Source organism: Ailuropoda melanoleuca, chromosome 19 (genome assembly GCF_002007445.2).
Source record: "Ailuropoda melanoleuca isolate Jingjing chromosome 19, ASM200744v2, whole genome shotgun sequence".
NCBI lineage: Eukaryota > Metazoa > Chordata > Mammalia > Carnivora > Ursidae > Ailuropoda > Ailuropoda melanoleuca.
The window spans coordinates 33,262,301-33,288,075 of NC_048236.1; the positions used below are offsets into that span (position 1 = coordinate 33,262,301).

Genomic DNA, 25,775 nt, shown 5'->3' on the forward strand with positions numbered 1-25,775 from the left:
AATGAATCTATGTTTCTTTAATTATTTTTAAAAAGAGAAGTACAAGTGGCTGATTATATATATAAAATATCCAAGGTTTAACTAAGGCCTTTTTTTTTTTTCTTACACTACCCTAAGTAACAATAATACTTACCAGTGACAGTTACCAAAACTGCAGATATTGAAGAAAACACTGCAAACCTATAGTGTTTGCAAATAAAGTAAACGGCTTAGTGCAAAATATCATCTGATATGTGAAAAGTAACCCCAAGCCCAGCGGCCACTGACAGGATTCTGTAGGTTCTCTGGAGGCATGTAATGGGTAGCACTCGTAAGGGGGTAACCCAGGGATAACCAGCATATGCTTGGCTATCGACATAACCTACTTAAAAATTCAGCTCTGAATCCAGGATGACAGACTACTGTGAGTCTTTAATACATGAAATTATTTGACTGAATTTACAGTAATCAGGCCCTTACCAAATACATTCAAATTGTATCATAATATTAACTAGAAAGAAGAGTCTGATTATTCAAGATATTCTGTAAAACAGTGGGAATGAAAAGGTGGATATAAACACAACCTATTACCACTCAATCATTTGTGTATTACAATGTGGACTGGACTGTTCCGGCTACTGGGACATCAAATACTTGGAAATGACCAAAGTTCAATTATATTTTACTGGGAAATACCAGCATCCTTTAAAATAAGCTAAATGCCATAAAATGCTGGCCTTGAATTCATTATGAGACCTGGATCTTGGCATCTCTCCACAAAAATGCAACCTCTGTGAGTTGGCATCACTGATTAACTTAAGAATGTGCCTACTTCAATGCAAGTCAGGGCTGGCACAACTACACCTGAAAGAGACAGCGTGGTTTAGGAGAAAGAACATACGTATTTTCCAGAGACGACATGGTCAAGGCTACTCCGTCTTCATGCCTTAGTTTCTTCATCTATAAGAAGGGGTCTCCCTCTTCCTCTGTTGGGCAAGGATTGCACCAGACACTGTAATGTTTGTGACTGGCCCCAAACAGGCAATCTCTTCTCCACATTCGTGTCTGGAAAAGCTCACTTAGTCAAAAGCCTTCCTCCATGTGCCTAAAAGAGGTCTGAAATTCATGACTGGTAAGCTACAAAATGGAACATCAAGTACCTAGGGTTATTTCACGGTGAAATGAGAAATAATTTTTTCAGGATTAGAGTTTTAAGAGGAGACATGGAAACATAAGTTCTGATCTTTTGAGAGTAAAGACTGTAACTTGTCCAAGTCATCCATGTTTCGATGGGAGTGAAGCAAATTCTGAAACTCACATATTGTTTTGGACGTCTTTAACATACCTCGATTGCTAAGGCTGCAAGCATAAACAAGTATTCCACTGGGTGTGATGTGCTCTCAGAACTATTCCACTCGGTATAGGCTTTAAACACTTATTTTTTTTTTTAAAGATTTTATTTATTTATTTGACAGAGGTACAGACAGCCAGCGAGAGAGGGAACACAAGCAGGCGGAGTGGGAGAGAAAGAAGCAGGCTCATAGTGGAAGAGCCTGATGTGGGGCTCGATCCCATAATGCCGGGATCACGCCCTGAGCTGAAGGCAGACGCCCAATCGCTGTGCCACTCAGGCGCCCCTAGGCTTTAAACACTTTTGACAAATGTTTTCTATTTTCCATTGATTTAGGGGTAAAAAATGTCTTTGAAAAGAAACAATGTTTTTTAAAAATTTCCCTGAAATTTCTTTCCCTGAGAGGTCTTCATCTTTCTAAGCCGTGAGAAATAAGTGGGCCCAGATGGCAGTCCCTCAGTAAGGATATTTGGATGACCAAGACCCAGAATGACATAAATGTGTACAATCTCATTCCTTTTCTCAAGAACCTTAGATTCATAATATTAGTATGATGTTAATGAACAAACAGGGAGAGGAAAATGTTGGGGGCAGGTTGGATCAGTGGGATACTGATGATGTTGTTCTGAAAAACCTATAAAGAAACCCAGCAGGATAGGGCTCCTCACTCAAGCCCAGTGATCCCTAGCAGCCATCCCTCCCTGTTCAAACTTCTGCCAGTTAACCCATGACACCAGCAATCTGCAGGACACCGAAGTGTTTTTTGTTTTTAACTTTGGAAAAACTTCAGACATTATCATTCTCTAGTAAAGAGGATAGTATAACAAATCCATAAGTATTACTCAGACACAATAATTACCAACCCATAGCCATTCTGTTTCATCCAAATTGCTGCCACAACTCTTGAAGCAAATCCCAGACCTAATATTTCGTATATAATTCAGTATATATCTTTAAAAAAGGACTACTATAAAAATAAAACCACAGGGCCATGATCACAGCTAAAATATTAATAATTCCCTAACATAAGCACCCAGTTGGTGATCGAATTTCCGTAACGAGCTCATAAAACGTTTTAGCAGTTGTTTGTTCAAATCCGAATCCAAATATACTCCAATTATTACAATTTATGTGTCTTTAAATCATAAGTTCCTCTTCTCTCCCTTTTTCTCCCTTTGCTTTTTATGTTTCAAAGAAATCGGATCTTTTGTCCCGTAGGGTTTCCCATAGGCTGGAATATGGTGACTGTTTTTGTAGTTTTTTGTCATTATGAACTCATGGATTTAAAATATATTTGATATGCTTTAATCTAATGCAGTCATTATTCTTATTGATATTCAACTTGTACTATCTTGGTCAGTGAGAACCTCTCCACCTTGGAGCCTGAGTCCTATTGATGTGATCCTAGTAGTTTACAACAGTTTTTTGTTTGCTTACTTTTTTTTTTTTTTTTTGCCTTCTGGTAGAAAGGATTCAGGAGGATTCAGCCTCATCTTACATATTTCATATCGTAGACATAGAATCAGCCATTTCCCCAAGGAGCCTGGTTCCTTTAAAGAGGGGATGATATTTAGAGATCACAACTACAGATTGTACTTTGTACCTGTTACCTCATGTAAACATGTATATACAAGACATTCTCCTTCTGGGACCCAGCATGGGTCCCAGAACTTTTTAAAGTTCAGTGAGAAAACACCAAGCCTCAAGCACCCTGGCGTCCTATTCAGAAACCAGGTCCTAAACAACTCAGAGATGAATCTTTTTGTCTGGTCAGCCAGGGGACAGGTTAAAAAAAAAATACCACATTAGCAACAAATTATTTTGGTGGACAGAAACTAAAAACAAAGAAAGCTCATGAATCCCTTCCTTTTCCACTGAAATTAAAAGGAAATAGCTTAGTTCCATTTTGAGAACTTAGATGGAAAAAGGAATCTTTCTACATAGAGAACTTAATTTTTTTTTTAACTAGGTAAAGACAATCCTCTATGAGTGAAAGAAAAATGCTTCCAGAAAAAGACTCACCAAGAACCTCCCTTGGACATAGAATTACAAAGGTGACTCACTGCCTTGTGTGGGGACAGGTCCCTTGCTGGTAATTTGCTTGTCAAAGCTGTGGAAGGATGATATAGGGCTGATTGTTGTGTGAGGCTGTGCGCATTCAAAGACTATCCCAAAGAAAAGAGAAGCAGTTTTGTATACTCGTCTGGCTAATTAGGAGGAGTATTTCTGACCTCACTAAAGGAAAATACTCTCTAAACCTCACAGTATGTTTGGAAACAGAGAAGAGACCAAAAAATAGAAGGGTATGTTTCACAGTACTTTTTATAATTTAGACCAAATTTATTCAGATGGCAAAAGGTTCCTCAGTCCCTGAGGCACAGCAGCAGGTCCCTATAGGACGACTATATGGCGGCAGGGGGTTTAATGGGGACTCCTACAAATTAACCATAAAACAACTTAAAAAGACACTTCAAAAAAAAAAAAGATGAATGACCCAAAAGCACCTGAAAAGGTATTCAATATCCTAGGTCATCAGGGGAACGCAAACAAAAGTCATAATGAGATACCCACCAGAAGAGCTCGAATAAAAAAGACTGACAACTCCAACTGATGTTGTACATGAGGACCTGGAACAACTGCACGACTCAGCCTCAGCTGCAGGGAGCATAAAATGCCATGGCCACTTGCAGAAGTGCTTGGCAGGTAATTAAAAGTTAAGTGTACATCTACCCCACAACCCAGAAATGCCATTCCTAGATATTTGCTGAAAGAAATGAAAACATGTCTACAAAAGGACATCCACAGAATATTTGTAGGAGCCTTAGCCAAAGTAACCCCAAATCAGAAACAACCCAAGTGTCCATCAACACAGAATGTATTAACAAATTGTGGCAGTCATACAATGGAACACTATTCTGCAATGAAAAAGAATAAACCACTGATAAATGCAGTAACATGGATAAATTGCAAAAACATCATGTTAAGTGAAAGAGACCAGACAGAAAAAGAATACACAGTGTATGATTCAGTTTATGCAAAGTTCAAATTTAGGCAAAACGAACCTAAGATGATAGAAATTAGACACTGTGTTTTTGGGGGGAGGATGGATTAATGAAAGGACCCAAAGAAAACTTTCTGGAGGAATGGATATGATCTATATCTTCTTTTCTCAACAGTAGTTACATGGCTATATAACAGTGGTTCTAAACCGGCATGATTTTGCCTCCCAGGGGACATCTGGAAATGCCTGGAGACACTTTTGATTGTCCTGACTAGGGGGAGGCTACTGGTGTCTAGTGAGAAGAGGCCAGAGATGAACAGGACAGCTTTCCTACAACAAAGAATTGTCTAGTCCAAAATGTCAATGGTGCCAAGTCTAAGAAACCTAGTATATATACAATTGTCAAAACTCAGAGAACTGAAAAGTTAAGATTTGCACATTTCATTAAATGTTAATTATTACTGAAAGAAGGAAAAAAAGAGAAAGGGACCTTAACAACCCCCTCCTTACTCCCAAAGTGTAGTTGGATAAGATTAGCAAAAAAAAAAAAAATTTCATATTATAAACTTAGGAGAGTTCACCTGCTCAATAAATGCATTTCATATCCAAACTGTACTCAATGTTTATTGAAACAAAAAAAATGTTGAAGGAACTTTCAGCTTCTGGTTCCACATGTGAGGAGCTTAGAAGTTGCCACTCCATACAAACAAGTAAAAAGCTGAACAGACTGAAAAATCAACAATTCTTCTTGGATCAATACGAGTGGGGAGACCATAGGACAAATCACCGCGTCCAAGACTGGAGAGACAAGAGAATACATGGAGTTGTGGCTTATGGGGCAGAAATTTAGGAGCAGAAACTGCTGTGGAAAATAATAGGAAAACCTGAACTCATGATTGATGAAGTGCTGGAGGCTCAGTGTGGACAAGTCTGAGAGCTAAAGAGTCCAGGCGATCCATTATAATGAGCCTCCATAACTTTGTGAGATTCACCTCCTAGGGCTCTACCATGTTCTCACAGCAAATAACAAGAAAAAAAAAATCCTCTTATGCTGCCAGATTGGGAAGGAGAAAAAGTTCTATTCAGAAATACCAGAGCACTCTCTTCTTAATATGGTCTGTCTTCTGGGGAAACCAGTTAGCCACAGCTTAACCTGCTGGGGTATTATCAGAGCCTAATTTACCTGGGGAAAGGGAAATAGCCAACTCCAGTCAGCAATAGCCATCCTGCCCCAGCTGAGGGGAGAAAAAAAACCAGAAACAGTTGTGTAGTTCACAGTCCAGAGGCAAAGGCTCAATAAAGGACTAAGACTTAATTATAGGACTATAGAACACTTCCCCTCTCCATGCACCTCACCACCATATTCTTTAAGGCCCATTTATAGCAGTTCCTTTTGCCCAGTGCATCATGTCTGCTATCAAGAAAAAAATTACAAGGCATACTATAAGTTAAAAACCAATTATGAAGAGACAGAGCAAGAATCAGAACCAGGCATGGCATGAAGGAATTATCATACTGAGAATTTAAAACAACTACAATTAATATGCTAAGGACTCTGGTCAAACAGAACATGCAAGAACAGATGTGTATGTAGCAGAGAGATGGGGATCCTAAGAAAGAAGCAAAAACAAATGTTAGAAATCAAAAACATTGTAATAGAAATGAAGAATGCCTTTGATGGGATAAATAGTAGACCACACACAGGTGAGGAAAGAATCACTGAAGTTGCGGCTATATTAATAGAATCACTGAAAACCAAAATGCAAAGGAAAAAAGACTGATGGGAAAAAAAAAAAACTACCCCAGAATATCCTAGGACTGTGAGACAACTACAAAACATGCAACATATGTGTAATGAGAATACCAGCAGAAGAAAGGCACAGAAGAAATACCTGAAAAAATAATGACTGAGAATTTACTCGAAATTAATGTCAGACACCAAACCACATATCCAGAAAGCTCAGAGAACATGAAGCAGGATAAATGCCCAAAAAACCCCACTACACTCAGCCACATCATTTTCAAACTACAGAACATCAAAGATAAAGAAAAGATCCTGAAAGAAGCCGGGGGGCGGGACCTTACCAACAGAGGAACAAGGATAAGAATTAGATCCAATTTTTCATCAGAAACCATATAACTGAGAGAGTAAAATATTTAAAGTATTGAGAAAAAAACCCCACCAACCTAAATTCTATACCCTGCAAAATTATCCTTAAATAGTGAAGGAGAAATAGACATTTTTCTCAGAAAAACAAAAGTTGAGGGAATTTGTTGCCAGTAGACTTGCCTTTCAAGCAATGTTATAAAAAGAAGTTCTTTTTTTTCTTTTTGGAGAGAGAGAGCACACAAGTTGGGGCGGGGGGTGGCAGAGAGAGAGGAGACTCCACATCCAGGGCAGAGACCAACTTGGGACTTGATCTCACGACTCTGAGATCATGACCTGAGCCAAAATCAAGAGTCAGACACTCAAGCAATTAAGCCACTAGGAACCCCAAAAGAAGTTCTTTAGAAGGAAAATTATATAGGTCAGAAACTCAGACCTACATATAGAAAGAAAGAACACCTTTTTTTAAACTGGTCTAACAGATAACAGTTTGTTCAAAGAATAATAGCAACAATGTATTTGATTATGTATGCTTATGTATATATCTTGTGTGGAAGGATGTATATATAAGTGAAATGAATGACAGCAATGATATAAGGGACAGGAGGGAAGGACTAGGATTGTTTTGTTATTATAAAATCCTCACACTACCTGTGAAGTGGTACACTGTTATCTGAAAGTAGACTGGCGTTAGTTGTAAATGTATATTGCAAATTCCATGGCAACTACTAAAAACGTCTTTTTAAAAAAAGTATAACCACTACACTAACAAAGGAGAGAAAATGCAATCCTATATAATGCTCAATTAAAACCATAAAAGACAGAAAAGGAGTGGAAGACAAAACCAGGAGCAAAGAATAAAGGTAACAAATAGAAAACAGCAACAAATTGGTGGATATTTTTTTTTAAAAGATTTTATTATTTATTCGACAGAGATAGAGACAGCCAGCGAGAGAGGGAACACAAGCAGGGGGAGTGGGAGAGGAAGAAGCAGGCTCATAGCAGAGGAGCCTGACGTGGGGCTCGATCCCATAACGCCGGGATCACGCCCTGAGCCGAAGGCAGATGCTTAACCGCTGTGCCACCCAGGCACCCCCAAATTGGTGGATATTAACCTAACTATGATAAACCATCACTTTGAACATCAATGGTCTAGATGTACCAAATAAGACAGGTTGTCAGAGTGAATCAAAAATAAGACCCAACCAAATGTTGTCTACAAGAAACTCACTTTAAGTAGAAAGATACATATAGATTAAAAGTAAACAGGTAGAGAACTGGCAACACTAATCAAAGAAAGTAGGAGTAGCTATTATTTTCAGACAAAGCAGACATGCAAGGGCATTACCATCATGAAAAAGGGGTCAATTCTCCAAGAAGACCTAACAGTTCTTACCATGTATGGATACAACAACAGTGCATCAAGCTACATGGGGCAAAAACTAAGAGAAATTTAAGGTGAAAGAGACGAATCTATTATCACAGTTGGAAGCTTCAACACCCTCTATCTAAAAAAGGATAGATCCAGCATGCAGAAAATCAGTAAGGACAGAGTAAAATGTACAAAGAACCACAAATCATTAAGAAAAAGATAGGAAACCCAATTTAAAAACATGGGCAATAGACTTGCGTAGACACTGCACAAAAAAGGATATCCATGTGGCCCATGGACAGAGAAGGTGCTCAACTTCATCAGTCATTAGCGCAAACAAATTAAAAGCACAATGAGCTGTCACCACATTTACCAGAATGGCTAAAACGAAAAAGACAGAAAATACCCAATGTTTTTGATGATTTAGTGGAACCAGAATTCATACATCCTGGTGGGAGTTTAAATTAGTACAAATACTTTGGAAAACTGTCAAATACCTACTAAAGCTGAACATCCATAATTCTCCCCCTAGGTAAACAGCACCAGGAAAGAACACACAAGCACCAGACTCTATAGGGCTGTTCATGGTTGTACTGCTTTCAATAGTGACAGACTGTAAACCACCCAAATGGATGTCCACGGAAAAACAGGTAACTGCAGTTTCCGCTCATAAACTAGCATACTATACAGGTGAGAACGAATGAACAACTGCCACAGGCAATCGTGATGCTGAAAGAAGGCAGACACAGCGGGGCGCCTCCTGCAGGATTCTGCCAACAGGATACTTTGGAAAAGGCCATAACCACCGACTATGACAGACGTCAGAATGGAGGCTGCCCTTTGGAGGACAGGATCCACACTCCCATTTATTATTTCTTGATCTACATCCTGGTAAGATAGGTGGACCCACCTCTTAAAAATTGACTGATGGGGGTGCCTGGGTGGCTCACTCAGTTAAGCATCTGTCTGCGGCTCAGGCCATGATCCCAGGGTTCTGGGATCAAGTCCTGTGTCCAGGGTCCCTGCTCAGCGGGGAGTCTGCTTCTCCCTCTCCCTCTGCCGCTCCCTGCCCCGTGCTTGTTCTCTCTCAAATAAATAAAATCTTTAAAAAAAATTCACTGATGAACATTTGTATACTTTCCTACATGCTATACTTCAATAAAAACTTGACTTATCAGAGAAAGACAATTATCATATGGTTTCACTCATTTGTGGAACATAAGGAATAGCAGGGAGATTAGTAGGAGAAGGAAGGGAAGAATGAAGGGGGGGTAAACCGAAGGGGGAATGAACCACGAGAGACTATGGGCTCTGGGAAACAAACTGAGGACTTCAGAGGGGAGGTGGGTGGGGGATTGGGATAGGCCAGTGATGGGTATTAAGGAAGGCACATATTGCATGGTGCGCTGGGTGTTATACGCAAACAATGAATCATGGAACATTACATCAAAAACTAATGATGTACCGTATGGTGACTAATGTAACATAATAAAAAATTTCTAAAAAAAACTTGACATAAAATATGAAAAAAATACTGGGGGAAAGATGGATGGGGTCTAGGGAGTCATTTCAATAACTCTTTTCAAACACGCTCTTCCTATCTTCCCTTCGTCCACTTGTGTAACTCATACCTGGACTAGTCTACCTAAAATTTCCTGAGGGAATTCAATTTTGGCCTCAGGGAAATGTTTAGACAGCCCGTGCACAGACAGTCCTGGGGCGAGAAAGCAGCATGGGATCGGAGCCGGGCCTGGCGCTGGCTGTCGGGGGGGGTGGGTGGGGAGGGTCAGGCCAGGTTTCCCGGTAAGCCCCAGCATTCCCTCACCCAACCTGGAATGCCACAGGCCTGCTGGGCCCATTCGCTCTGTGCTCAATGAAGGCACGGGGTCTGAGGCAGCCCCGGGGAGCAGCAGGCAAGGAGTGGGGGGACAAATTCCAAAGGGGCGTCCCTTTGTCCCACAGGTCACAGGAATAGGCTGACAACGGATTTGTGGGGTTCCATCTGAATCTCAGAGGAAATTTCCAGTACAAAGAAAAAGATGTTCTTAAGGGGAAAGAAAAATGGATCCGAAAATGTAATGCTGTGAAGCAGTTTATGGTACAGGAACTATTAACTCTGCTGTTTGCAGAAAACAAGTAGCTCATGACTCGGGTTACTCAAGTTGAATTTCATAAACATTTTTCCCTTGGGGGAATCTACACTGTATAATATTAGCCTTCCTCCCCGTGATTTTCGGGCCTTCCCTACTGCTTACACAGGTACCCAGAATCCATTCTCTGCTAAGCCTGGAGGCAGCCCTGAGTCAGCTTTTCCCATTACCTGTACACCTAAGCCACTCAGGAGATATTATTCAGAAATGCCTCTGGAGCAGATGCTGCAGAGCTCCTTCAATATTCTGGCCTTCTCCCCTGCCAAGAACTTTTTCTTGTTTAATTAACCGACTTTTAACATCGGCATCCATGTCCACGTCCTCTCCTTTACGTACGAGTTGCTGCTTCATCCTTTGCGTGGGGCAAACTAGAACTCCCAAGTTTAAAAAATGGTCCACAAAAACTTCGCCACTCACTCGCTCTCAGAAGCCTGATGTTCTCTACTTGTCTCTAACCTTCACGTTGAGTCTCCAGGACTCGAGGTCTATGAGCAATGAAGCCCATTAGCTAAATTCTTTTGGAAACCTGACAGCCTCACGCTGCGCAGTTGTTCCTGTGGGCACATGTGCTGCACAGCAGGGGAACGAAATTGGATGCAGTCCTCCCCCCACTGCCTAACTTTACCGTGTAAAATGGCCCTGAGTTTTAGAAGTGGTAGGTGGCGGACAAGAAAGGCATCCTTATACTTCAGTCACTATCCTTGACATATTCAAATACGCCAGTTTTACGTTCATCATCGGTTAGACACTTGAGCCGCTGATTCCAGAGAGCCACTTTTTACAGTGGCATTCAAAGACAAAGCACTTGTGATTTTGAACTCCCAAACCGTGCTCGTGACATCACTCCCTGGTATGTCCAGCAGCCCTTGCTCATGCACACAGACACTGAGAGAGGGTCCACATGCCTCTTCCTGCTGACGCTTGGTGTTGTAGTGTTCCTAGTAAAAAACATTCTTATGCCCCCTCTCCCCCAAAACCAAACCCGCATGTAGAATTGTGAGGTCTTATCTAAATCTCTATATATCCCTGTCTTGCACACAGGAGGCTTTCAATAAATATTTGTTCCTTGGAAGAAATAAATGATTGAATTAATGAATTACATAACTAAAATCCAGGCTTAGTTCATTTCTGTAGGAGTATCAAAGAAAATAATGTTTTCCAGGATGGAGCTAAAAAGAGATGGGGATTCTGCATTTCCCATCCCGTAACTCCAATACCCCTACTATGTCACCGGGCAAAGCACTCTGGCCAGAAAATGCTCTGCTTGGAGCTTCGCCCAGCACTGCATCACAGACCTCAAAGTTGAGACCAAGGGACAGGGACCCTCCCTGCTCTTCCCAGCTCTGTGAAGAGGGAACTATCACAGTGGGGTCCTGAGGAGTCCGGGGTGATTTTGTTTCTTACAAAAGTTATTTGTTGGGGTAACACTGTAAGATTCCAAGAATTAAAATCAGGGGATAGGAGTCTTCATATTGAAAACACGAACTTCAAGATGGCCTCAGTCATCAGGTGATTTAATATATAGGGACTGGGCAGGTGGTGACATTGACAATGTGAAGATTGTTCCAAGTGTTATTCTGAACACTGAGGCAGAGTCTGGTTCTTATAAATGACCACATCTCACTGGTTTTTCAAGTGTTTGCTTTCCATGCATATTTTGTGTCATTCTAGTCTGTTTAACTCAAAAGATTTAATCCCACAAGATCACCTATAATTAGAGAGTGATGATGCATTCTTAGAAGACAAATATAGACGCCACGGAGGTGATGCATCAGCAGTCTGAAAATAATTAATGCTTATCCTCACAAGGCCACCTACACCAAGACACTTGGGAACAGTTCACTATTGCCATAATGTCATAGAAGGATGGCAAAATCCTTTTTCTTATCTGCAGAAGTAGGTCACAGCAAGAACATTTGGTCAAAAAAAACCCAAACCAAAACAAAATAAAAAACAAAAAAAACAACCTAGAGTGGACAAGAATGGTTTCGTGACACAATCTTTTAATTTTTCAACTCAGTGTAAGAATGTAAGACTCGATCATTGGTTCACTCTGTACTCTAAATATCTCCCTACAGGGTAACAGGACCAGAATGAGGCTTTTAAATGCAATATTTGCAAATACGGCAAAAAGCCCCATTACCAGAATGCTGCTTCTAAACTGAGGAGCTCAAGGATTTGAGGCAGCCACTAGTTTTGTTGTTGTTTCCAAGGACAAGAAAATAAAACCTATCCTTGTAAATCAGCACATCTATCAGGAGTCTGAGTTAGGCAAAATATAGTCATAGAGGCTAAAGGCTGCAGCATTTCCAGCAACCTTTTAAACTCAGCATATGGCACGCGTAGGGCAGCGTTTTATTTTTGTCCATATGTCTATTTAAACTCAACAGACAGACCTTGCAAAAACAACCTGAATTGTGTGCACTGCACTAATGCTGTTGCCTTCTAAATAATACATGCCTTTCCCAGTGCCAATGAACAGGGCAGAATAAAGGCGCAGGGAGCACTGGGAAGGGGGACCATGATCACATTCACACGCATGATTCTGTAATCTCAGGAAAGTCATCAGAGAGGCCGAAATCCACACTGCCGCAGGCTCTGTCCTGTCACCAGTCAGAAAGACACGACGTTGACTCCCGCACCAGCAGCTTCCCCCCCGTCTGCTGAGGCTCTTCCCAATCAGGCCCTTGGGTTCACAGACTGACTGACACTGGACTTGCTTCTTGGGGAGCAGATAAATTATTTCCAGGAACCCAGGCTTCTCTCCTAACTATGCGCTCTTATTGACCTACATTTTCAAAGAAATTTGTTCTGAAGTCGCTGTAAGGGCGAGAACCCATTCTTCGACTCCAATTCTGGGGTACTCATTTGGTGCAGCCCTTCCTCTCTTCCCCCCTCTGTCTTTTTTTTCTCTTTCCTTTCTTCTTGCTCAGAGCCATCCTATTTCATTTTTTACAGAATATGATTTTGTGTTCACTTTATCATTTTTACTCCTCTTAGTGTCATTAATGACCTTCAAGCTTAGTTATTCTCTGCCTTCTCCTTCCACATTCATCCTTATTTTTCCCCCATTTTTGCACTGAAGGACAATTGAACAATGAGTAAATTGTAAAGTTGTGTCACAGTTCCCCTAGGGACAATCTTCTTCCTCGAGCTATTAAATTGGAAAATGGTTTTTTAAAAAAAACATCAAGGCTTTGTCACAGAACAGGTGCAATCATTACAATGTAAAATTAGTCCTTTTTTTCAACAAAAGTGGTGTGATATTTTACTTGTAACTGCACAAAAGGATTTAGGAAATGGAATATAAAAAAACCTATCGAGAGCTTTAAAGAGTTAGGTACAAAGTTATATGATATTTTCTTCCTATAGCGACGACAATAGAGCCAGAGTGGGCTGGAATTCTCTAATTTTGCTTTCTAGATTCACTGTTGCAAGATCAGTTCGTTTAAGCAATGAGAATTGACCTGCTTTTTGTTCACGCACACATCCGTTTACTCGTTTGTTCAAGTCAATGGGTTCTTCGAATGAGCCAGAGTAATAAATTAAAATTAAAATTAAAATTAAAATAAAACAATCTTTTTTATCCTGAGAAACATGTCAATGGTTAGCCTCTATTCTAGACATGCCACTCACTTCAAAGATTGTCTCATAAATTGTATTCACCTGCAGAAAATGAGGGGGAGCAGTAGTAAAAAGCCAACCTGCAGGCACATTCATGAAGCAGATGGGTTTCACTGCACTCTGTAAAACCCATGCCTGTTTCACTAGCTATGAACTGGCAGCCTGGTGGGCCTGTACCACCGTCTGGGGGAAGGGCTCTGGGCCTGGATTCTTGCTCTGTGGTTTGCTGCTTGTGTGGCTTTTCTTAGCCCCTCTGAGCCTCCGTTTCCTTCTGTGAAAAACGGAACTACCAGCACCAGTCCCCAAGGGTGAAATAAAATCCACGCATCTTCCATGACTGTGCCCGTCTTGAAGTCGATGCACAATAACTTGTCATTTTAGTGGTATCATGATCGTGACTGGGGTTTACAGGCTAGGATTGCCCTAAACCAAGGAACTCTTTTCTTTTCAGAAGGGGAAAGATAAGCTTGATTTCAAGGAGACACAGGTTGAAGATCAGTGTATCCCATGTATTAGCCGTGCCCCTCTTGAGCTGTGCTATTTCTCTCACCAAGCCCCCCACTGATCATCTCCATAAATGCCCCTCCACGCAAGCACCTGATTCACTGACCCTTACTTGCCATCATTACCTTTTTCTCTCTCTAGCCCAACTTGTTTAGAGAGAGCTGACACAGGGAAGTGATGAGTCAACAAAAGGGAAGGTGATAAATCAATTTTCTTTTTGCTTAGGATGGAGGTGAGGGAAATGTGAGGAAGAGAATAATAAGGATGTAGGGATAACTGGGCCCCAAAAAAGAGGGACTTAATGATCCAAGCCTAGCAACAAAAACTGATGCTTCGCTGTAGAGAGGACTATTGATTTCATGTGTCTGCCTCAATTTGGTTCACAAAATTACACAACACTAGAGCTGGAAAAGATGTCAAAAATAACTCAGTCAAATCCCATCTTTTTAGAGATAGAGAAACTGAGGCCTAGAGAAGTCTTAGATGTCTTGCTGAAGGCAACCCAGCTAACTGCCGCAGAACCAGAACATTCCAGCATCTGGGTTTCCCACGTATCATTCCAAGAGAAATTTAAGATGACTAGGGGACAGTGTGTTTAGGTGGTTGTCTCTGTTCATTTGCAATTGTATTTAGTTCTACTGTGAACAGGATTCAGCCTGACTTTTTAAAGGGGTTTGGACCTGGGCCATTTACTTTATGCGCCTGGTGGTGGTGGTGAGCAGTCCATGAATGCCTTGAAATCGCATGCAAAATCTTAAGAGGTGTAGGGGAGAGGCAGAGGGGGAAAGAGAGAGAATGTTTGTTGTTGTTTTTGTTAAAGATTTTATTTTTTTATTTTGAGAGAGAGAGAACACGAGTGAGGGCGCGCATGCAGGGGCAGTGGCAGAGGTAGAGGAGAGAGAGAATCCCAAGCAGACTCCCCACTAACTGTGGAGCCTGATGTAGGGCTCGACCTCATGACCCTGAGCCGAAATCAAGAGTCGGACGCTTAACCAACTGGGCCACCCAGGTGCTTTGCGGATGTGCACTTTTCTTGGAATAAGATCCAAAGCTTTAACATAGTCTCAAAAGTATCAGCAAGCAAAACAAAGCTAAGTGCAGTGGAGACAAGAGTAGTAAGAGCAGGGTTTCCAAGCTGCTGCAGGCTGGGATGCTTCCAGTGCAGACATGGAGGATGTGGGGTAGGGACAGGCTAGCTGGCAAAGCGAACTCTGTGGTCCCACCTTGCTTTCCTGAAGGGAGGCTTTATTTTATGCCTGCTTTCCACATTAGTGTTCTGCTCAATTTGCTGATGGGAAGGCTGCTGCTGCTGGCAGTAGGGGGAAAGAAAGCCACTGTTGGACCATATTTACTATAATACTTCAACAAAGGTGTGGCCTTCTGCCCATTAAAAAAAAAAAATCTTCAACATTCCACCAAAGGCCCCTCCCCCTGACTGTATCTGTTGTTCTATACCTCCGTGTTTAACAATCAAGGTATCTCTTGTCTTCCCCACATCTTCATGAACGCCTGCTAGTGAAAAGAAAATAAGGAACAGAAACTGAAAGTGGCTGGAAAAAAGAACCCAAGTCCATCCTTCCCCTCCACAAGGATAAGAGAAATCACTTTTTTCTTTCTCCTGGCTTCTCACAGGATGACCTTCATCCCAAAGGCCTAGGTGCTGCTATAGCTATATCAGAAACCCCAAGTGGATTGTCCCCTTTTTCTTTATAACCTGAGAAAAGCTCTCCCCTCCATTTTTCTCAGATAATAAAGAGTGGAGAGTATATATTTAGAAACAAGTAGTTTTAAGTTTTATAGAATGTTCAATAACTTGGGGTGGGGAAAAATGAGAACTAGCAAAAAGCAATAAAGCTGAGAAAGCAATATATTTGGTCATTTTCACCCAAAATTAGAACTTCATGCCCCTAAGACACAAGCTTAAATAATGCTGTTTGTGTTGCATTAACCTTAAGCTATAATATGGCAAAAGAGATTACAGGAAATCACAAAACCAGTTATAACATTAGCAGCAGCTAGCAGGAGTATTTTGGCAAAAGCAATCACTCCTACAGATTGAGTTATAAACATCGAGATCACGGCCTGGGCCTGTATGAGTTTAGACACAATTCACATATAAATACATGACTTCAAAAATAAGTACCATATTGAAAAATGGCCATCCCACAAGACATTTTATTTGAGGTTTGATGCTTCTCTTGTTTTGCGTTTTGCCTTTCATTTAACATGTTTACGAAGGCTGGGAGAGCCCCAGGGTTGGAGGGATAGTGAGAGATCAGCTGGATCAACTTACCTCTCCTGCTCTCCACAACCGTAGCTGTTTCTACTTGTCGATATGGTACATCCTAGATTTAGGATTTTCAAAGATATTCTCTCATTGAATAGCTGAGCCTACACCCAACAACTTTCTGGGTATTGCGAATTATATTATCAAAGTATAAAATGGGGGCACCTGGGTGGCAGAGTTGGTTAAGCATCTGACTCTTGATTTTGGCTCAGGTCATGATCATGAGATCAGGCCCCGCGTGGGGCTCCGCTCTGGGTGTGGAGCCTGCTTAGGATTCTCTCTCTCCCTCTCCCCTCCCCACCACCCCTACACGGCTCTCCCTCTCTCTCAAATAAATTTTTTTTAAGATAATGTTCCTGTTTTTGAGAAATTTGTGATCTCACTGGAAACCCTGGACATACATTTAAGCAGCTGTTAGCCATTCTAAGTGGTGGCAGCCAGAGCAGGGAGTGGCAAAAACACACATGTTAATCTTATTGCCTTCTCTGGTATCCTTTACAGTAAGCAGCCAATATGAGGTCTATAACGTATAACATAGCTCGTGGCACTAGAGGAACGCAGATAACATAGCCCCGGGCTGCGACATAAGGGGCCATGTGTCTCACAGTAATAGAAGTGGATGTTCAAAATTAGAAATAGAAGGAATAGCCTCAGGGATAAAAGCAACAGCCATTTATTTAGCATGTATTATATTCCAAGTATTCCTCAATATATTCACTGGCTTTATCATTACAATACCCATAAGGTAAATAATACAATTAACATATGGATAAACGAACAAAGGCTCAGAGGCACGTCTGCCTGAGGTCCTACAGCCAGCACACAAAGAGATTTCCCGCCAAACCTACCTGATTTCTAAGCCCAGGCTTTGATCCTAACCCCTCAGTCCTGTTATTTCCAAGATTCTATAAATGTGTTAACACACCTATGATGATGCTTTGTTCAATTATGAAATATAGCAAAGCTCATAAAGTATATAGACATTTCTGCAGAAATTCTACTGATATCCAAGTATGTAATAATTTTCCACTTTTCATATTAATACATCTTAAAGACTACTACAGTATCTTTAAGATAATGAGATAGAGGACCACAACATATACACTACATTTAGTTTCCGAAGGTTCTTATCATTCAGAAAACATTCCTAACTGGCAAATTGTTTAGCTATTTTATTCAGCTCTGATGAGCAGAACACTGAGATGAATTCGAGATATTTAAGCATCGCGATGGATAAATTCAGTGCTGGTGGTGAAGGCAGATACAAATCTGATGTATTTAATGGTACTCTTATAAGAAAATGACTACAAACTACATCTACACACATTCCAAGTACAACTTTTAAGTACACACATTCCAAGTACAACTTTTAAGTAGCAACAAATACAATGGACTTGATCTTCAGTATAAGGAAAGTACATTTATCAAGGTCCCATCTGCTGCTTGAAGAAAGTCAGCGGAAGGTACACTCCCTTCTGGATGCAGCAACAATTCACGTAATGCCTGGGCGTGTTCAGCCAGACCCCGTGAGGCCAACTTTATTTAGTTTTAGATTATTACACTTTAGAAGGAACCTTTGAGTTTATCTACCCCACTTCCGGCACTTGCAGCATCTCATTAGAAGTCAGACACTGCTTACTAAAAGCCGGTTTCTACAGACTGAATCTGCAGATTAAGGCTGACTGTAGAGAAGGAGTATGTGGGGCCACGCGGAGAACAAAGGAAAGGCTAAGCTTCTGCCTCAAAAATCCTGCGTGAGCCTCCTTTTCTAAAGGATGTCGAAAATGACATTTCACATGGAGAACTTTCCAATTCTCATAAGGAAATGAATGTCCTCTTTCTCCTGAGAGATTACAGAAGCTCAACAGGGAAGAAAGCAAGGAGGGCAGGCTTGGTGCAAATGGCAGCACCAAAGGCAGGAGGAGAGGAAGTTAACTGCTTTGTTTTGGCAAGTTTTGTATCTGCCTTTGTGGCATCTTTTAATCCCTGAAAGCACGATACTCATTGGTCCTTCTCCTAGGGAAGTAAAAAGAAAGAGCAAGCAAAAGACCTTGATGTCCTGATCTTACTGTCACAGGAACCCTTCACAAATCTGAGCATTCTAGGCTACTTATATGCACGATTTATGGTGAAGATACAAGGTTCTTAAAGTCACTTTACAAATGAGAAAATGATGGCAAGAGGTACTAAGAAACATACCTGAATTTACTCGATGAAAAAGTTGAAAAGAAAACCAAACCATTTTCCAGAATAGGTTCCTAGTTTAGCTTAGATAATTACAGTGCTGTGGAAACATAAGGTTTGGTGTAATAGGATGACTTAATGAGACATAAACTAGCGTACCATCTTTGCTGCTACAGATTCCTTTGCAAATGACTGCAAGAGTTTTCACTCTCCTTCCCTTTCCCCCATGCAGAGGAAAGGCAGAAAGACCCCAGTGAGTTTGAATACTGGCCTCCCTCACCCCTCCTTGAGGCTGGAGCTTCCAGAGGTGAGGGAAGGGGGCCACCCCACAAGGACAAAGCAGGCTTCCTGGGATGCAAGTCAGGGGAGGGGTGGGTTGGTAAGTTCCAGAAGGGTGGCTCTGTTTTTAGTGCCTGGCCTTAGAAGTAGCAGATCTGGGAGGGCGATCATAAGGATGCATGGGTCTCTGGAACTAGCCTGGCACAGAGGGAATCAGAACTCCAGGGAAACTGCCTACTTTTGAATTTGGGCAGAGTGTCTTACCAGAAATCTTTTTTGATTTTCCTGGACTGACAGAGACTGGTTACTTTAGGGGAATGAAAAGTTGCTTGAGAAAAACACACAGACATTGTTGTCTCAATATTTCTCCCCTAACTGGCAGACAGGAAACAGTGTCACACATGAAAAAGAAGGTTCACTGAAAACACTCACTACCTGAGAAAACAGTACTTCAAACACTACCACATGAAATTATTGTACTAAGGAATTTTCCACATTTTCCAAGTCTGATTCATAACAGTAACGTTCAACTGGAAAACATTTAAATTTCTAAGAAACACTTCCATAGAGGGAAGTATATATTAACACTAGAACTAAATACCAAACGGTTGGCTGAAGTTGAGAGAGAAGTGCTTTGGGATGAATTATGGAACAAAAGGTATCCACATCTAGCAATTAATCTCTCACGTCCTTGGCCAAAGTTTCTCTTCTCATCCAAGCTGACAAATGTGTTTTGGGATTTGATAGCCAGAAAAAAAATCCTTGGGAGGTATTTTAAGAGTAATTTTTCTTAGAGGAGGCAAAGGAGTAAGGAAGGCAAGGTGAACTGCTTTCAGTATTTCTCTGATATGGTTATCTTTTTAATACGATAACAGCATGCTGATCTGCAACAACACAATTTAAATGGAAATTTACGATATATTACATTTTGCTGTCTTTCAAAATAGCAATGCACCAAGCCTAAAAAGATTTCATCAAGCATAATTTAACCTTTTCTTGATGACCCAAGGTCAATATTATAAATTACCTATTAGTTGTGTGACCTTGGGCAAATCACCTGAACCTTCAGTGTCCTCATCTTTACTATGGGAATGACAGTATCTATCCTATAGAATAATGGTGATGGATTAAATGAGATCATCCCTGCAAAGCACTTAGCATAGAGCCCTTTACACTATTAAGAAACCCAAAATGGTAGTTACTGCTTCTTTTTAATATATTTCTCTGCTCATGATTGCGATCTAGAAAACTGAGTTGACCTATAAGTTAAACTTCTGAAGTTACCGCATAAAATTTGAAACTTACATTCTCTTTTAGAAAAAAAAAAAATCTAACTCTCTTTCTTCCAATATGGTAGACTTGAGGTCAGAAGCAGCTCTCAGTATAAAAAACTAAAAATGATGAATAAATATTTTTTAAACCTAAAATACATAGTTGAATGGTCAGGAGAATAACCGAATCCTGTGAGGCAGGAAGAAATTCTGAAACGCCCTGGTAAGCCAGGGCTAAAGAAAGAGTTTCCTAGAGGACTCTGCTCACCCTTGAAGGTCTGGACTAGGGCATGAGCTTCAACCTGTGGAATGCTGGGGGTCAGAGGACAAGCCGGGGACCCTGTAAAATAATACGCTGGATCAGAAGCTGTTGAGATACCTGCCCCTCCTTCCCTGCCACCCCCTGCGGTAAACAATGGGAAAACACTCTGCAGTCCAGAGGCAGACAGTGAATGAGGCTACCTGCCTGCCTCAGCCTTGGTCAGATTCTGGCAAGGAGGTTGGAGGGAAAGGCACCTCTGAGAATTCCTAATCACAAGCCTACTCTTAGGAATGTTTGGGGATAGAATTCATACTATTTATGGGACCTCACAAATAATCCTTTCTGCGGGAACATACTTGCAACCCAGGCCTCAAAGAGCTCCCACAGATAAATACCAGGGAGAACGTGAGTTCACAGTCATCACCACTTACCTACTTTGGAAGGACAACTTTGAAAATATTTCTGTGACTCAGTTTCCTCATGTAAGAAATGTAGACGATAATATTCTTATCATAGGGACTCTTGAAAAGATTAAATGAGTTACTACATATAAAGGGCTCAGAAGAGTGACTACCACAGAGTAAATACTCAATAAATATACACTATTATTAAATGATATGGGAAACTATGACATAAATGAAGAAAGTAGGATTTAACATTATATACAACCCGATTCTGGTTTTGTAAAAAAACTGCCCTCCTTACACTCAAGCATGCCTGCAGAGAAAACACTGGAAGGAAAAACACCAAAATGCTACTCTATAGGTATGACTTGGGGAAATTTATTTTCCTTTTAGATTTTTTAGTTTTTAAATTTCCAACAATCATTATATATTTCTTTTAAAATTAGAAATACTTAAAAAAAAAAAAAGACTCCTGTTTCTTCTAGTTGAATCCCAGTACCTCCCCCCACCCCCATGGTAGCATGCTCATTTTCTTCACAGAGACCCAACTTAGCCACATTAATTTTCAGGTTAGTAGGTAAGGTAAGAGAAGGATGTCTAAAGGAAAAAAAAAAAAAAAATATATATATATATATATATATCAGAAAGGAAAAACTGGCAGGTTCCCACATCATGAAAGAGAGAAATAGTTTCACTACTTCCATGCAGAGAAACAGATTGGCTAGTGATGGCACTCATGTTAAAGTCAGCAGAGGTGTGGGGGTACGGAAGATGAGTTTTTATCCCCTTGGGTTTAACTTGCTTCGTTTTTGTGATTATGGCCCACAAAGTCAAGATACCTATATGTATAAAGACAAATATTTGAATGATAAGGGCAAGTGACACAGTTATATCTGAAAACAAAGTCTACTTTAAAAAAAATACATGATTTAAAGAAGGAATAATAAACCAAAGTCACCTTTCTTGTAATTTACATATATTTTAGCCTTTATGAATCAATCTACTGTAACAAAAATGTCCCTGGAGTGCTGTCATATTTTCTGCCTGCCCGGCACCTTCTGAACACCCTTGAAATGTATGAAGAATTTCTTTCTTTATTGGTCCTACTTTCCTAGGTCAGGGCCAGAAAACTTGTTTCCCCGGCCTTCCATGAAGCCAGGGCAGCATCATGGGACCAGACTCCACCAACCAGATGTCCTGCTCAGCACTTTGCTTGGTAAGTAAGTAACTTGAGGAGAAAATAATGGAGAATCCATCCTACGGTGACATGGAGGGAAGTATCAGACTTTCTGAGGGTAGCAGCGTAGGGTCCCTTGCATAAGTGACGTAGCGATGTTTTCCCTTAAACAACCTGGTTGGCGTACTGGGCTCTGTTCCTGGCTGCACACGTAACTACCGGGTACCCTTTAATAAATTCTGCTTCTGCTCAAACTAGCCACGGTGGATTCTGTTGTTTCAAAGAAACCCGAAAATATGAGGAGTGATGATAGCAGCCTCTAAAACATGAGGAGAAACAGTAGATGCCCTACAAAATTACAAAAATATAATAATATAATAAATAACATAAATGTGATAAATATAATATAAATAAAATATAATAGGTATATAAATACATAATATAATAACTAACTGGTATTTCACTGACTGGTTGGTCCTTTGTTCCTACTAAGTAGAGACTAAATTCTCATTTACAGGTGGGGAAACTTTCCCAAGATCACACAACTTGTAAGCACATGGTAGAACTGGTATTCAAACCCACATATTTTTGGCTCCAGAGTCTGAAATCTTATAACTGACATAAACCTCTCCCCTGACACAACCCAACAGGGGATATAAAACAAACATCCAATGACACTTCAAAAATACTTCCTAAAGAGGGAAATCCCAGTGTGCTTTACCCAAGCCGTTTTTCAGACTTTTCAGTTGACTTTACTGTGACTTCTAAACTGCTCAACATAGAAATGGAATGAAATCCATGTAAAAGTGATTAAGAATGGGAAATTTGGTCAGATGCTGAAATGGATCCTGGGAACCTCACATATGAACGACTTTCTTTTTAAAGCCAATTCCTATCAATCACTAAAAACAAAACAAGACTAGAAATCTCTCAGGGAATCTGAGAACATTATTAATGATGTTATATATATCATAAAAAGCAGAGGAACAAGAAATAATATGAATTTCTAAAAATACAGTTCAACTATATCCTGATTTCTGTAATCAGCTCTATATTGCAAATTGCCACTTCATCATGGTAAATTTGCAAATGTACTGGGAAACTTTAAAAGACCTTTTAACACCTGTTTTGGGGAGACCAACCACCTTATATTAGCCCCTCTGCACATTTAGAAAACAAGATTCATTTACCAAGTCTGCTTAAATCTTAAAACATGAATGCATTCAGTGATAATTTTATTTTGCAGAGTAAAAAGAAACACAAGGGAGCTTCTAAATGTTGGCTCTCATTATACTTCCAATTATTTCAATTATTTCAGATTATGCATAAGGCAATTTCTCCTTTGACAAAATGCTGGATAAAGATATCCAGGGGAATCCAAATAGCAGCAGTCTTTGTACATATGGTAAATTATGTTCTTGGGGGGAACAAAAAGCTCTAAGTTAGGTGATGTAATATGAATTTGGTTTTTCTAGTGGAGACACTATTTTAACAAAGCCTTGCATAACTAAACCTAGTCTGAACTTTATATATAATGACTATAAACATCTCATTTAATTAACTGTTTTGCATTATTTCAAACATAATTCCAAAAAAACAAAATGGCAACCAAAATAACAAAACCATGCCTACTATGATTCCTGCTTGATTATATGATAAAAACCAGAAATGGCATAATCAGAAATAACCACAGAAATAACCACAGAAATAACATCTTTCTTTGGGTGAACATAAGATACCAATTTAGCCTACAAACCAATAAATGCTTTCTTAAGGATTTTCTTACTTTATAGGAATGAGTGGCTTTTCAATAGCCATGTTTGTCCTCATGACCCTGGGCCCTGATCACATCGGATGGAGATAAACTCTGACCTAATGGAACTGTCTATTTTATTGCAGAACTAAGACTGGGAAAAAAGGGTTACTTCACTGCTTTTTGAGAAAATATCATTTTTGCTAAGTCTTTAATTATAATTAAAGACCTAGATATGGGCTTTCTAAAACTAAAAACCAGAAGATTTCCAATTTTCTTAAGATTCCAGCTCCTCAACACCACCGGCTATTCTTCAAACACTGATGTGAAGGCACTGGAATCTTTAAAAAGATAGAGAGAAAACATTTACTTCTTCAGCACTTTTCCATCCATCCTCCCATCCCTCAGAATGTGAATTCACACCATTACAAGCTTCAAAGCTCTGAAGTAAATGGTGGTCAAACTGAAAGAAAATTAATTATGGTGTATACATGAAAAATTTCCACCTATACCTCAAGGCTTACATATTATCTTACATATTACAGTAATAAAGTAAACTGTACTCAGTCTGATGTCTTCTTGGTTTGTAACCAGCTACCTCCCGTCCCAACTCTCAAAAGGAGCTTAGCCATCCTCTAACACCACTTGTCTCTAGTTGGCACTGGTATGCTTCCTTTCTTAAGGCTCTAAGGATAAGCCTTGGTCTAGTCCCCTATCTTGTGTGGAATATTTTTACTTTATCTTTTTGGTTTGCTACCTGATATTTTAAAACTTTTATTTTGAAATATTTTTAAATTTAGAGAAAAGTTGCAAAAAAAGTACAGAGCATGCCCATATGCACCTTACCCAGCTTCTCCTAATATTAACATCTTACATAACCACAGGATAATTATCAAAGCCAGGAAATTAATATTTGTACAATATTAAGTAAGCTACAGATCTTATTCAAATTTCACCAGTTTTTCCATTATCATTTTTCATTTGTTACTTTTACATCCCTAATCAATTTAGGGTTGTCGTTCTATATGGTGTGACATATGGATCTAATTTCATCTTTTTCCAGAGAGCTACCCAATCATTCACATCAGTATTATTCACAATAGTAAAAAAATATAGAGACAACCAAATATCCATTAACTGGTGAATGGATAAATAAAATGTGATCTATCCATACAAGAAAATATTATTCAGCAACAAAGACTGAAGCACTGATACATATGCTACGACACACAAGAACCATGAAAACCACGTTCACTCGAAGAAGCGGATCACAACTGACTACACTGTCATTTTTTTAAAACTCTGTAATTTCAATTTATATGTCTCCTTCCATCCAGGAGTTGTTTAATAAGAGAATTTATTAATATCTAGGTATAAAGGCTTTCTTCTCTTTTTTGTTGGTAAACTGTGGCCTTTAGCATTAAAAAGTGTCCTTTGTCGTGTTTAATGTTCTGTGGCTTAAATTCTATGTTGTCTGGTATCAGAATCACTACCATTCCTTTTTGTTTCCATTTACATAATACAAACGTATTTCCACCTTTGTCCATCCTTTCTACTTAGAATATTTGACTCACTGTTATAGCTAGGTCTCTGATAGAGTATACTTGGGTTTTACATTGTAAGCCAAATTGTAAATCTTTTTCTTTTTATAGGTAAATTAAGCCCATTCACATTTATTGTTAGGAGTGATATGTTTAGTCACACATCTGTCATATTTTATAACTGTGAATTTAAAAATAACTCCTATTTCTTTCCCTATAAGAGGCATGGATTGATATTTAGGAAAGTTTCTTATTTTTGTTCTAGTGGTTACCTTTGTACTTGAATTTTTAAATGTCCTTTATTTAACTATTCACCATCTGGCTTATTACATTTCTCTCTCGGCTGGGAGTATTCTTTATCACCCACTTATTGTCTATTCAAAATTTTTTTTCTATTTTCATCTTTCTCTATCCCTTTTCCTCCCATTTCCCCATTTTTGTTACATTATTTCCACTCTGTCGCAGTACACGACATTTGTGTACTACTGTTACATTACTTCCACTCCGTCGCAGTACACGACATTTGTGT

General features: G+C 39.8%; 1 protein-coding gene across 5 annotated transcripts in view; it reads right to left on the minus strand.

The window, feature by feature from the left end:
• UBE3D (ubiquitin protein ligase E3D) overlaps positions 1-25,775 on the minus strand; it is a 150,883-nt gene that overhangs the window by 12,455 nt on the left and 112,653 nt on the right. The window contains exon 10 of one of the 5 annotated variants that reach the window (XM_034647916.1): positions 15,015-20,449. The exons of 3 other annotated variants lie outside the window; for them this stretch is intronic. In XM_034647916.1, coding sequence (XP_034503807.1) covers positions 20,429-20,449 — 21 coding nt within the window. In that variant the 3' untranslated portion in view covers positions 15,015-20,428. One more of the 5 variants, XM_034647911.1, reaches the window with a different exon arrangement.